Source organism: Athene cunicularia (assembly GCF_003259725.1).
Source record: "Athene cunicularia isolate RWA chromosome 14 unlocalized genomic scaffold, athCun1 chr14_part1, whole genome shotgun sequence".
Lineage (NCBI taxonomy): Eukaryota > Metazoa > Chordata > Aves > Strigiformes > Strigidae > Athene > Athene cunicularia.
Window position 1 is genome coordinate 311,385 of NW_020799118.1, and position 15,104 is coordinate 326,488.

The 15,104-nt window shown below is 41.4% G+C and overlaps 1 protein-coding gene across 4 annotated transcripts in view; it reads left to right on the forward strand.

Moving 5' to 3' along the window:
- The window catches only part of KIAA0556 (KIAA0556 ortholog), a 62,759-nt gene extending 55,265 nt beyond the window's left edge, over nt 1-7,494 (forward strand). For all 4 annotated transcript variants that reach the window (XM_026859117.1, XM_026859119.1, XM_026859120.1 and 1 more), the window contains 4 exons: nt 1,323-1,424; nt 2,084-2,244; nt 4,627-4,715; nt 6,054-7,494. In XM_026859117.1, the coding sequence (XP_026714918.1) occupies nt 1,323-1,424; nt 2,084-2,244; nt 4,627-4,715; nt 6,054-6,109 (408 nt within the window). In that variant the 3' untranslated portion in view covers nt 6,110-7,494. The remainder of the gene's footprint in view (nt 1-1,322; nt 1,425-2,083; nt 2,245-4,626; nt 4,716-6,053) is intronic.
- Nucleotides 7,495-15,104: the final 7,610 nt, after the last annotated feature.

Below are 15,104 nucleotides of genomic sequence, written 5' to 3' on the forward strand. Positions count from 1 at the left end.
TTCCATCCTTAAACTGTAACAAATTCCATCTTTTTGCGAGCCACATGGTACTTTTCTCTCCTCCACCTTCCATGGTGTGGTTGTACAGCCAGGAAGTGCAGATGGTTTAAGCAATCAGCCGTGATCATCCTCTGCAGCTGGGATGCTGAAGCAAAGCTTGGGTACACTTACATCCTCACGTGAGGCTGCTTTGGACCATGCTAGTTGCCTAGAAAGCTGAATTCACTCTTTGCTGTGTTGGAAGGTTTGAAAGCTTTAAGGAAATCTTTTATTATAGCCTTTCTTTTCCTTTCTAAATAGATTTTTCCTTTCTAATTCTAAAAGTGTTTTTCTCTTTTGCAAATTTATTACTAATGTAAGTACAGTTTGAATTCTTTGTTCCCCTGTTACTGTCATTTTATTTATTTGTTTGAATGTGTTTTCCATCAAATTTATCATTTGCTGTTGGGGACTATGCCCATATTGTCTTCTGAAATATCAGAGATATAAATATTTCTATTGATCTTACCTACCTTTCTTTCTTCAGTTAAAAAAAAAAAAGCATAAGGATTTAATACAACGAACAGTATCTTCTCCTGTGCATCAGAGGATTAAAACTTCAGAGGATGCTAGGGATGAAGCTTAAGATACGTTTGCCCAAAGTTGATATAGTAGCTCGTAAAAGGAATAACATAGAATTAACTGTAACAGGCAAGATTGGTTTCCTACAGCCTAATCTTTGGTCTTAACATCCTGACATTAATGTCATTGAAAGTAAAATGAACCATTCCTCAAGCAATAATTGTTTAGCAAGCATCTGGAGAATTGTTTCTACATCCCTATTATTGTACCTCCCTCAAAAACTGCAAAATTTCTGCCAGAGCTTTCAGAGTCAGTGGATATAGGAGAAATTTTAGTCTTGACAATAGAAAGCTTAATTCCATTTTTATTTGGTAGAGAATAGAATAGAATTGGAATAAGAATGGAATGGAATGGAATGGAATGGAATGGAATAGACACCAGCTTGTCTTATCTTGAAGCATGTGTGTGTATTTGGTTGATGAAATACTCATTAAAAGTGTGTCTCCACCCCTCCTCCAGTTGACTAGCAGTCCTTTGAGAGGGCTCTGGGGTGGAGAGAACATCTGTGAATTATCAGCAGAGGTGATGATAAGCTGAACTTAAATCCTTAGCATCAGTTATCTGTCCTTTAGCTATATGCCTTTAAATATGGACCTCTTTTATAATACACATAAAAAGACCTCTTTTGATGCAACGTGCATGAGAATTTAATTTCTTTGGGAAATCTGTGCTGTTAAATATAAATTAAATCTCTTTTACAGGTGAATAGGGTGTATGTCATTTTTGATGTACCTACTACAGTGTCAATGATCAAGTTATGGAATTATGCCAAAACACCTCAGAGAGGTGTGAAAGAATTCGGTGTAAGTAATTTTTGTATGCATTTTGTATGTTCTGGTGAGTCAGCTTGCTTGATTTCTTACTTATTTTCACAGTTTGCTGAAGTGTGATTCCATATAATCTCAAAGGATGGGATTCATCTCATTTAACTCTGCATTTAGTAATAAAATGACTAAGCCATGCCAATCATCTGTCCTCCCTTTCTTGTCCAGGGAAAGAACGCTTTATCTTGATTTTTATCTTAAATAATTATCTTAAGATAGGATAATGCTTTCATTTTCCCACGGACTATAGAGCAGGCCTGGAATTCTAGTTTAAACCACAAACCCAAGTTTTAGACAGCTGAAGTGAGGTGAGATTCATTAATTCCTAGATTTAAGAGTGAATCACTCCAGTTAACAGAATGGCAATTATGTAAAACATGAAATACTTTTTTAATGACCTACTTAAAAACTGCATTAGAAACATCATTGAGAAGACAAAAACTTAAAAAAAAAATAAAAATCAAAACCCAGCAGCGAGTAGAGAGAAATGGAAGTTTTAAGGAACAAAAGCTAAACTAATGACCAGACTTGTGAAATAAATAGAGCAAAATGATTTCTTGTTAATTGATAGAGACAACTGCTGAAAGTGGTGCCTGATTTCTTGATGTTTCGTCTGTTTGTTTCTTAAATATCTTCAGCTGCTAGTGGATGACTTGCTGGTCTACAATGGGATTCTGGATATGGTGAACCACGTAGTATCAGGCATCCTACCAACCTGTGATCCAGTGGTCCCCTATCATACCATTCTCTTTACAGACGATGAGAAGATTTGCCATCAGGAGAAGAGAACTGTTATTAGGTATGTCAGTGGATCTTGACTGGAAGAAAAAAAATCTTTTCAAAAAAAGTTTTTCTACGACTGATGTCAGCAATATGTATATTGCTATGGAAAATTCCCTTCCAAACATACTCGACCTTACCTAATGGGAAATAACCAATAGTTTTTTAGGTATTAGGACTAAATTGCCAGCTTTATTGTAAGCATTTTTTAGTACTTACTGGGATTCGTCATTCATATTTACATATGTTTTCATGGAAGCCTATAGTAATAAATGCAGAAGAAAGAAATTAGGCTTCCTTAGAGAAGAAATAATAAATCCCAATGATATTTCACAGGAAAAAAAGAAAGTAAGTTACTGAAAAAGAACCATACGTCAAAAGTAAAGAAAAGAAAGTCCTCTGATTTGGCACAGATACTAAGGAATCAGAATTCTACTATTTTATAAATGTTCTGGTATAATGAACTTCTTAAATAAGAAACTAATTGCATTCAGAGGGATGACACTTTGAAACCCCTAAATTGCCAATATCACAGAAAATATGATGAAATGCAGTGAAAAATGCACTTATATTTATAATGTCAGCATTGATAGGGTCTAAAAAACAGTCCCTAGCAAGGAAGGAATAGAGGAAAAAAAAAAAGTTGAAAGATAATTTATTTTAAATGAGACTGAAAAGTGAAAAAACGAAAGCTTAAAGAAATAAACACTTCCTTATACATTGCACAGCTAACAAATAGAATGTCTTGCACATACATCACTTGGGGAAAAAAAAAGGAGAACAGTTTTGCATTCAAAAATGACACATGATCTGTTCAGAAGAGTATTCCAATATTTAGAAATAGGTGGAAGGAACGTAAGGTCTCCTGATTAAGACCAGAAGTTCACATTTGCCTAGGGGGTTTCTTTTCCCGTGTTTCCCTAAAGCATTGGCTGTTGGCCACTGGTCCCGTCAGGTGTTGAAATAAATTGTTATTGTTTGGCTGTATTGTGTTAGGCTCATGTTTTTGTACGAGTGGCTGTGTTGTCATGGTAAAATTTGGAGGTAAACAGTTTTTCAAGTGAAGAAGATACTGAGATGAAAATGCCTTGAGGAAATACAAGTTTTGAGAAAAAATATTCAGTGGGATATAAAAAGGATGAGGAGAAATAAACCTTTACTTTCTTCAGCTTAACATCCTTCTATGGGTAAAGTTATTTTGTTGGAAGCAGAGAAGCACATAATTTCCCCCATAACTTCCTTCTTTTTCACATAACTTCCTTCGCACATATTTATGAGACACATGTCCTTGGACTTACTTTTACCGAGGGTATACTTTCGGGGCCACGCAGACTTCATGATCTGTTTTTCAGTCAAGAACACGCCAAGTCTCTTCTAGACTTCTGTGCAGGAGCTTTCTTGGTCTTTCTTCTTAGCCCGCTTTGAAATCTTGTTTTCCTTTTCTTCACCTGCTACCCTACTAAAATACAGAGTACTTCAGCGATAGAAGACAGATCCCTTACTACTTGCTGGATGATAACGCTCCATTTTAAAACTCCTCTTGAGCATTTATATATTGTTCCTTCTGATTTTGGCCTACTCTCTTTCCCATGTCACTGTTCAATATTTTATGAGCCCTGAACTTGAGTCTGATATTATCATCAGTAGCAAAGTTCTGATTTACTTCAGTATTGGTTCTCCTGTTCCGCTCTGACAGTTAGAGAGACGTTACATTTCTCTCCCAAAATAGAAACCTATTTTGTGCAGTATTGGTAGAGAAAAGAAAAATACACTTTTTTTTTTTTTTTTTTTTTTCCAAAGGCATGGATGTTTTGTTTCTGTCTATGTGAAAGGGAGATGTTATTAGTGATGGTTTCTTTAACTTTCAATTCAGCTAACATTTTTGGTCTGTAATTTATTTAACTTTGAAGTTATTACTTCTTTCCCAGAAAGGAATTGTTAAAATTTTGCAGCAGCCTGCAAGCAAAACTTGTCACTGTAAATGAATTTTGTTCAGTTCAGAAAATTTTCAAATAACGCTGTATCAACATTACAAAACAGTGTTAAGTTCCATATAGGGATTTTTATACCCTCTTTGTACAGCCCTGATTTAAAAATCTCACTTTGGTTAATGTGGTTCAAGCTGTGTAGGCAGGCAAGAAAATTGTAGAGTGAATATGATACTGATATTTGAATGTGTGCCTGAATGAATGCTACTAATTAGAACTGGCAAGAAATTCTTCAGGTGGATGCAGACAGAACGCTTCACCTTTCTAGATGCTCTCATATAACGTGGCTGTGCTTCACAGCTTTGTTTCGCCTCCAGGACCTAAATAACTTACTTGGTAACCTTCTCCATGACTCTCATAACTTTTCGGAGTGTTGATTATTTTGGCTGTTGTACTGATTTTAATGTTTTCAGCAATCATGTGGGAGATCAGGATGTACGAATGATGAATGAAAATGAGATTGTCACAAACAGCAAAAAGAACCAGGCTGCGGCTGATCCAGGTTAGTTCTGTCTTCTACAGTTTTCTTCTGCTCAGAGGTGGTATGGATAAGGAACATTGTTATAGACCTGAACAGGGAAAAGTGGGGAAGGTTACACCTCTTTTAGATATATTTAAATTTACTTTTTCTACCATAAGAAGGTAAACCAGGACTGTCATACTTTGGTGGATTTTTATTCTATGTCTGAAAGTGGATGGTATAGATCCAAGATGTACATGGTGTGTAGCCATAGTTTATACCAACACATACATAAAAGTCCTCGGGAAAGAAACTGACTGAAGATAAAACTGAAAGCTGGTGTTAATCGTGCAGGTTCATAGGTAGCTTTTGAAATAATAAGAGCATTGCCTCCCCACTGGCCTTTTCAGGAGGTTTAGGGATGATGCGTTTGTGTCTCAGAATTAGCTGCTTGGTGCTCCTCGAGCAAATCCAAAATCACGATAAGTGTAACAAGGGGGGAAAACATGTTGACTTTATTCCTCCCACTGTCTTTCTGTTTGGTCTTTTCTCTCACAAAATGATAATTAAAAAGACAACCTCTTTTTTTCCCAAGGAGAAAGAGTAGATTGTATTTATAGTCTGAAGAGTCCCAGTCACTCATTGTAAATTACTCAGAATAGCTCCCTAAATACATTACAAATTCTCAGCCAAGCTGGTATGTTCATGATTGGTTTTTCTCTCCTGAGCATGACACTTTCTCCAATTAGTTCCTCTAGAAATTGTTACAGAAATTATTTGATGGCTTTTAATAACAGTTCTGTAGGAAAAGGATTTGAAATGCCACTGCCTGTACCAATACAGCTTCAAAGTTATTAGTACATTAGCACTGGCAGCATCAGAAGTACTTTGAATGTCTCTGTGCCTGTTGTAATGACATCCTGGGTTCCAGTGCAGAACAGCTGTCCTTGCCATGGCCATCACACGGACTGTCCAAGCATTCGGGGCACGGAATAGCTCCGAAGCCATCAGCTGAGGATTGCCTATTGCCATCTGCCCCGTGTCTCCTCCGTAGTACTTACTGGTATCAGCCACAGGGGCTGAGAACAGATTTGTAGAATGTTTTGGGTTGGAGATCTCAGGGAGGGAGGGTCCAACATCCTGCTCAGAACAGTGTCAACATTGAATTCAGACCAGTTTCCACAGGAAAACGATTCCATGGGACTGTGAAAAAAAAATTGGCAGCACTCACTGTCAATGTGAGAAACATTACTGAGAAGCAAAGCTTAGCTTTATTCTGGGATGGACAGGGAAACGGGCGTGTTTCTTCCTCATTTTAGTCTGTGGCTTCACTGTTAATACAGGTACAGTCTTAAACCAGCACTCAATTCTCCTTAACAGCTTTGCGTCCAAAAACCTGCATGTGTGAGAAAGGACTGCAGAGGAGGAAAAGGTAACGAGGACGGTGACTGGAGAGTCCTGAATGCAGTCTAGATCTCCAAGATACCTATCATCACAGTGACGATTCTCCGTGGCTGCTGCTGCCGAACCACCTCCTGTCTTATGAGAGGAAGTTTTATTCCCTACAGGAAATTATCTCTTTTTTTTTTTCCATTTTTCTTTGTTCTTTTTTTTTTTTTTTTCCTCTCCCTTGCTTAATTAAAAATCCAGGGAGGAAGGAACATAAAGGAGTGAGAGAGAACCTTTTTGCTAACTGACAACTGTTCTTGCCAAGCACCAAGAACTCGGGTGAAGCAGGATGGTTGGAACGAGAGGTCTTTTGGAGTATTTCTCAAGCTTTAGTTCCTAAATCCTAGCTGGATGATCACAAAGCTCCTCACCACAAGGAATTGTTTGCTTTGTTTCTGATGCCTGTAAATAGTTGGTTGGGAAATGCACTTAGAGGAAATATTCTGTACCTGTTTCTGGGCTGCCACGGTATGTTTCGATGCCATGTCTGTCCCTGGGGGCTGACATTTCTGACATCTGTAGCGGTTCCTCTGGCCATGCAGAAGTGTGATGAGTGCTTTTAGAAAAGGGACACCAGGAAATGAGTTTATCAAAGTTTAATAAGGAGGTTTCGGCTGTCACTTCTTTCATCTTTTGCAGTGAAATAATGATTTCTTTCATTATTTCACTGCCACAAAAAAGATAAAATGGGTTTTTTTCCTGAAGTGCCACTGACAGGCGCTCTACACGTTCTTTGGAGTCCTTCTGCTACAGAGCAATCCTCTTTTCTCCTATTTTCCCTGAATTTGGTTATATGAACAAGGAGGCCATACCTCTGTGCCGCACCAGCCTGATCTGTTGCCAGCAACAAATCATCATCATCACTTTTGAGAAATGGTAAATGCATTTTAACTAGCAGAAGGCAAGGACTGAACTGCATTTTTAAACACAAAATACCCTGCATACGAGTCCTTTAAACAAGAACTAATCAAATAATTTTGCTGCGGGATTCATAGCTATGCAAATGTACTTTTCACTGAAAATCTGTCAGTTGTGACAACCTGTAAATCTCTTCCGTAGAAGATTCTTCCTTTCTCGTTTAGACCTTGCTCATTGTTTCCAGAGAGAACTGAACACTCAGTTTATGCTTTTAGACATGAAACAGAGGTACAGTATTGCAGGTCCTGATACAGAATCAAAATGTGCTGTTTCCTTTTCGGCACCAAGTCAGGAGTGCAATAGCTTGTATTTTGCTTATAAAAAGCATACTGCTTAACTGTTGTTGGCTAGGCTGAAAAGGCACAAGATAACGATGCATTTCCCAGATTTCTGTGCGTTAACAGAGCAACAAAATGCATTTTCTACTAAATACAAACCACTTTTAAATGTAAAACTGTGTATGTGAGTGTATTGTACTTTGTTTAAAGGCTTTTCCCAAACCACACTGACAAAAAGAACCCTCTGTTGTTCTGCCTCCCCTAGTGTGTTTGCCAGTGTAGCTCTACGAAGAACCGAGTTTTAATTTTTGCTCCAAATCAGATAACACATGAAACTCCAAAACAAAAAAAAGAGGAGGAGCTGAAAGGAGGGTTATTGGTAGGGCTGAGAACAGATATAAATGTATGTGTTTGGAAGAGGCTCCAGCAAGGTTTCTAAGACTTAAGTCATGTAGACTATCTCTAGATGAGATGAGGCCTGTCATGTTGTTTGTTCTGAGAAAATTGCCTTGAATGTGAAGAGAAATGAAGTTGGTCGTGTTTCCCAGCACAGAATAGCATCTTTCTTATTGATCAGAAAAGGTGTGGGGGGGAGAGGACTTCCTGTGCTCATCTGTCCTCTCCGTATCGCTCTGGAGCATCTCGAGTCCTATGCAATGGACTAAATATTTTTCAACTTTAATCCTTTGAGGTAACTTCAAGTTTTGTAAATTACTGCAAATTCCTTGGTTAAGCTCAGGTGGGTCACAGTTCTCTGTATCATCTTTCTCTGCCACCAGCTCTTCCTCACCAGATGGTAACTGCAGCCAGTTTTCACAACTTTTGCCTCTGGAAATCTGTATCCAGCGCAGCTGATCTGGCGCAGAGAGTATTGGCTTGTGCCAGCCTCTCCTAGCAGCAATTTTTACCCATTCAGGAGATTCTCCACAATAGCCACACTGTGGAAAGACCATGAAAGTGTTTAAAATATTTCTAAAAAATTGTTAAGTTGTGGAACATCCTCCCCTGTGGTGTCTCTGGAAGAAGGGTTTGCCAGCCCGTGGTCCGCCCTGGGCTGACATACACCACCAAGGCAAGACCTAAAGAAGTCCTCAATTCTAGTCAGTCATGTATAGAAAATAACATAATATTTAGAAAATACTTCATTAATCTCTGTGGGGTGGGAGATGTCAGCGTTTGTCCTCCTAATTGGAGCTGAGATGTAATGACCCTTTATATAACCAAAGATAATTAAGTGTCCTAGTCAGCCCTGTATACTCAAACATAGATACTTGACTCATTTCCACAGTGAATCAGGGTTTAAAAAAAAAAAAGTTTTATTCCATTTTTCACCTTTTTTTAACTAACTAGTCACAAGTACATTTATGTCAGGCTAGCATTTACAGGAGCGAAAGGAGGAAGAGTAAACATGCAATCAAGAAAATCCCCACGGAGCACTTCAGTCAATGTCAGACACAGTTTCACAAGAGTAGTTCAGCAAGAATGTGTGCAGCAACATCACTCCACATTGTCAGATGCATGACAAAGGAAAAGGAGGTATTAATATGAATTCTTGCTGAAGCCTTTGATGTAAATTATTCAACTTCTGCCCAGTTCCAATTTCTGGGCCACTCAAAAACCTTTATGTCATAGTTGCTCAGCGTTACCTGTAGTGATTTGCTTTCAAGGGATTGGATCAAAATAACAGAAATGAGTTTGTTTGTCCCACAATGACACTGAGAAGGGCAGAGGATGAAGCAGTAATCTGTGAGGAAGTACATGTCATGCTGCCTATTTTTTGATCTCTAAAAGGATATTTTTATCTGTCTTCACAGTGTAATCTGAAAAGCGGGATGCCTGGGAAGGCCTGCAACTTTTGTTTTCAGTTTCTGCCTTTTTGTGATTAAATCCGGTAGAATTTAAAAAGCAGCGAGAAGCACCTGTCTGTGAACAAGGGAGCAAGCAGCGATGCAGGCAGTGGAAAAGGCAGCATAGACAACACGGAGGCTTGTGTACTACTGAGTCAGGAGACTCGTTCTCATTTTGGAGGATGAACCCATGAGAGCTACACGAGGAGCTACATACAGCAGCTAAATTAAACTGAGCCCTTCTCATGGCTTAGGCTAGACCTGGACATAAAATTGCACCACGGCATAGGTGATGCTGGTTTCTGTAAGGTTCCCTGGTCCTGCTGGGCTTTTACCATGTTCCTGGGGTGTTGGTCGTTCCCCACAGGGACGCTCAGTTCTGTCGTTTCAGGGATGTGTGCAAGATCCTGGGTAACATCTGCAAGATCCTGACATGCCAATGAGCGACGGGGTGTCCGAGATCGGACAGAGATGTTGTGTACCAGGTAACACGCTGGAACGGCCAGAGATAGGACTCACTGCCAGGGATGATGTGAGGATGAGAGCAATGGGTGAGGGAGGTTGAATGTTGAGTCTTTAAACCCTTTTACTTACTCACTGCTCAGCCTTAGTCAGGTACGAGCAAACCTGAAGTGCTGTATTAACATCTGAATGGTGGCTCATGCAGGGGATGGCTCCTTTTCCTTTAACTGGGTCAATGGCTTTTACTCTGTAAGACAGGAGCATTTCCCATTCCCCCCTGCTCCCCGCTTCAGCAGTGCTCACTGTTGGCTGTGCCTCTGTACCGGCCTGGGGAATGTACCAAGTGACTGGAGTCCAAACCGGCACTGGTGTGAGCTGACACGCCGTGTAGGGATGCCTTAGGCCGGGCTCCACGTTCTGGGGCTGCTGATCCGGGGGGGCTGAGCTCTAACAGGAGCTGCTCTTCTGGTAGGAGTCTGAAGTAGAGCCAAAATCTCTTCCAATATTCTTCAAAAAATATGTGAACTCCAGAACACACTGCCTAGTAATGGTTTCACCAGTACTACAGATACTCTGACTAGGCACACTGCAGCATTTGATGCACTTTCCTGTATTCCATTTTAACTTTTTCATCATTATCCGTCTTTTAGCTGCATCACACGCTCAGAACGTCACTCCTTTTGTCTTCCAAAAGAGTCCTGAAGGTCCTGTCCAGAATCGTTGGTTTTTTGGCTTGCAGGTGTGACCAACCTGCTTTGCTCTTCAGACGTGTGTGCTCGGGTGTATTACAACATTTATTTCATTTCCCCTCGTTTCCCATATGTAGGCCACCCTCTGTCCGTGACCAGCGGTGTCACCAACCCCTGCGATCGCAGCGCAGCGGCTCCTCTTTGCATGGGGCCCTCATCTGCAGGCGTGCTGGTGCTGCACGTCCACCTGCTTGATTATTGTCCATTCGAAATGCCACAGAGAAATGTTCGTTTTGGAGACGTGCACTGACGTGTCTCCTCTAAAGAGCAGAGAGGGGAGCAGAGAGCAGCATATATACCCCAGAATGTTTGCTTCCATCTGAGCGCTGAGGTCCTGGTGTTCAGAGCACAAGAAGGAGGGCTCCTGGCTCCGTGGTCTCTTTGCCCATTTCTGTGACTATTTGCTTGTTTGCTGAGAAATGACTTACAGCCCATGTGAGACACAAACATCCCTTTATCACGCAGCTTGTATCACCCTAATGGAATTCTGTCAGCTGAGGATAAAATGTGGACTAAGAAAGCAATTATAGAGTGAATCTCCTAGCTGCAGGAAGAGCTGAGAGATGGGGACAGAGTGCCCAGCTGGAGTAATTTCCTGTCCAACTGGCCTCTAAATCTTGCTAGGAAGAGATCAATTTTCCACCCTTGTCTAATAGCATCAGCTCCAGTCATCCTGGCTCAGGACCCTGTGAAATGCTGCAGTGTTGAGATCTAGGCATGAAAGGAAACACTTGCAATTTGTGACTTTGTTCTTACTGACCTAGAAATTACTGGAAAAGGGGAAAACAAGGCTACAGACCTTCTGTCTGATGGCTCTCTAGTGTTCCCTTTCTCAGCTCCTGGTCAAAGGAGAGGACGGACAATGATCAGCAGGGTAGGTGTATCCCAGCCTGGCCTTCACTTCCAACGCTGCATGGTCCACCCATAGCTCATGGCTTTGGCTCTAATCAGGAGAGGAGAACCACCACCTCATGGTCTGCTAGCAGCCTTCCCCAGTTGTGCTCTTTTTTTTCTGGAAGGTCCTAATTATACAATAAGACCACAGCGAAACCCTGCCTTCAGCTTTCAACTCCCTCAAGGTCTCCTGGGTGTGACTAAAATCAACTTGACTCATAAATTCTTAGTGTGTGTCTCTGCTCTGCTGGTCATGGAACTTCCAAAAATGGCAGCATGCACAGATGTTGTGCAGTTTTCCCAAGAGGGTGGGCATTTTGGGGAACTGTAAACCTAAGGAGATATCTCAGAGCAATTAACTTGTGCTCAACTCTTTCCTCTTACTCAAATGTGATCTGCTGTTTCAGAGCTCGGTTGCTTGTGTTCCTCAGCTTATCTGGATCTAACTGGGGAAGGAGCTTCACAGTGGGTTTTTGAAAGTTCACTGTGCTGGGCTAAGCATGTGGAGGTGGATGTCCGAGAGCACTAAAGGAACTTAGAAATAGCCAATAGCCAAACATCTTCTCAGCAAAGCAGCAAGTTGCTACCTGAATGTCTTCTGGCCCTGGAGGAGGCAGAGGGTGGGCGCAGTGCTAAGGAGAAGGTTTAGGTCTGGGCATTGCATCTCGGGGCCAGGAGGAGCCTGGTACTCGGCTCCTGCCTCCTGAGAGTGGGAGCTCAGCTGAGCGTTATGGGCTGAACTGATCTCCGCACTGTCAGTGCAGCTGAGCTGAAGCAGAGGTTGGTCAAAGGCTCAGAGGGAAAGCAAGCGTGGTAGGCACACGGGTAGGGGAATACAGAAGAGGCTGCTATGGCTGGCAAAGCTGCTCAGGGAAATGACTCTTTCCAAGGGGAGCATTGTACTTGGGAGAAGAGATGGTCCCTGCGGTAAAGATAATGAACTGGGACCAGTTGAGCCCTTTTATCTTTTTCACTAAGGTTTCTCTTCTGCCTGATGGCAGCATAAGGTGGCTGCCAGAATAGACGGTTCTGTCTGAAACAAGCCGGGGAAAGAGCTTTCATCTTGAGTAAGAGAGGGCTTTCATCTTTCATCAAAAAGGGCGAGGACTGAGGCAGCGCCGGCGCAGCAGCTTTCCCGAGCGCACGCGGATGAGTCAGGCAGCACAGCCAGCCGAGCTGAGGCACTCCTGCCAGCCCCGCTTGCTTACACGTGTGGCTTAGCAAGTGTAAAACACTGGTGGTGCTGTTCCTGCCTGTTATTCATGGCTCTCTGCTCCCATTCATCAAACATTTTCCTGGCTGCTTTCTGCAATTACACACCTTTTTTTTTTTTTTTTTTTTTTTTTTTTTTTTACAGGGCTTCATCCAGTTTGGCCTGGAAAACCCCTAGGGATGGAGGCTGCACAACCTCTCCGGGCAATCTGTTTTAATACTTGACTGTCCTAATAGGGAAGAAGTTTTTCCTTTGACACATCATAATCTATACTTCCCCCCGCTGATTAAAGGCCTAGATCAGCGTGGATAAGACTTCTGGCATTGTAGAAAGGTCATCTCTGCTGTCGTCATCAGGCTGTATAATAATAAATTTGGTCTCCCAACTATAATTGCAGATTTACAGATTAGTGGAAGTCTTATGATCTGCCTCTTTCCTGCTCTGCTGGAGGCGCTGCTAAAAATAAGAGTCGGTAGCAAAGCTACCTGAAATGGCATAAGCCTAAACAGTGGTAAAAACTGATCTACAATGAATGTCGGTTCTGGCTTGTTTCCAAAGGAATGGTTTTGGGTTGCTTGCTCTATACTGGAAATTGTTTGGTAAGGATTAGTTGGTGAATGGATGAATCAAACTGACATTTCCATTACCAACAGGAGATCTGTCTGTGGCCAGAATTCATGGAGAAGGATGTGGGATGCTAGTAAGACTTTTCATTATGTTTAATATTGTCAGAGAAGTGAAATAGCTCCTATTATTCATCTCCCTGGGATGGTAACACTGCTGAATATTAACACAAAACGGGAGATCTGCTCAAAACCCACTGACCCAGCAAGACTTTGATATGTATTTTAATCACTCTCTTTGGGGCGTCGAGAAAGTGTGCTCTTCATGCTAAACCTGCAGGAAGCCAAGAGCTGCATTTCTCAGTACAGTACTTGGGTAGATCAGTGCGTGTTCTGTCCTTGTGTGTTGTGTCTCGAGTCCTTTGGGAACCCCTGATGTCACTCTTTCTCCTGGAGGAGCAGTATTGAGGCCCTGGGGAGATCTGCACCTTGGTCATCTGCTTGTGGTTTGAGAATGAGGGCCGGGAGACAACTCGTTGGACACTTGTTTGCCTGTCAGACTCCGAGGGAAGGAGAAGTCCGGAGGGGAGGGCTCCAGCTCATAGTGAAAAAGTAACATCTATAGAAGCATCTGGATATAAGACAGGGAGAAGTGTCTCCGGAGGCAGTTTCACCTTGGGAAACAAAGATTGTAGATTTAATGTGAAAATTACTAAAGTCAAGTGAAATTGGAGTGTGCAGGAAGAACTAAAGTCTATAAATGTGTGGAGGACACCTCATGAAAAGTAGGCATTCAAGTAGGAATAATGGGGAAGGGATTAGTGGTAATTAATGGTACTCAGTGACTCAGATTTCAGTACAGATGATGCCAATAATTAATATAAAGATGTTGATAGTTGCCTAAAACCAGTTTCACTATATTTCAAGTCGTAAACCAGAAGGGCTGGCGGATTTGTTTTGCAGAAAGCCTTCACATTATGCAGGGATATTATTGTTAACAGTATGACGGGGTAAGCATGAGGTCATAAAATGTATGATTCAGTGACTGATTTTGACTCCAATTATGCATTAAAGGTATTAATGAGAAGTCTGCAAAATGAATTGACAATGCATGTAGGTCTAACCATAGCAAAGAGCCCTCCAAAGCAGTGCCACGGAGACGTTGTCATTTATCTTCTTTATCCACTGATGCAGATGTAAATTAAGTTTCTGCAGGCTGATTAGCCTGTGGAGAGCTCCTGTCTAGATGATCTTCCAGCACAGTGATTTTGGAAGAAGACTCCTCAGATTTTCCTATGATGGATCTGATCTGATCCGCAGGTGATTCCAATGTAGGTTGTTTGTATGGCTTCCCTCTTTTTTTTTTTTTGGTTGTTGTCAGATGTTTGTTGTATTGCAGTGGTTTAGTTTTTGCATCATCACAGATTTTATTATTTGGTTTCTTTTACTAGATTACTGTCTGATCAGAAAGGGGTTGGACCAGGGCATCTTTCCAGCCTAAATAATTCTGTGTTTCTATGACCAGTATGGATCAGGACCCTCTGTTTAACATAAATTAACTGCTGTAGAATCTGTTCTGCCAACTGAAGCCTACCAAGCCACAGCATGGTGACTATTAATAGGTTGCTTATTTAACACTATCAATCAGGAGAAACTACAGCTCGCTGGAAGCTGGAAAAAGTATTCATGTCCTCACACTTCTGACTAGACATCTGCTCCTGGAGATGATGCAGGGGAAGACAACCTGTGTCGTGGCTTCTAGGTCCTCAGGTTACATGCAGGGATGAATACGTAACAGACAGTGCACGTTACTTGATTAATTGTAATAGTAATGAAGCTCTGGATCTGGGTCTGACAGGAGAATAGCAAATGGAATGCCTATAGTTAGGGAAGAAAAAAAATAATTTGGTCTGGTATTGGGTCTTCAGACTTGAAAGTATGTCTTTGAGGGGAAAAAAATAGTTACACAGTTTAATGGAGAATAGATGGAATGCAACATGGATTTATAAACTAATTTTTCACTCTGCGTCTGATTGCCTTCTCTGTCTGTCTCTCTGC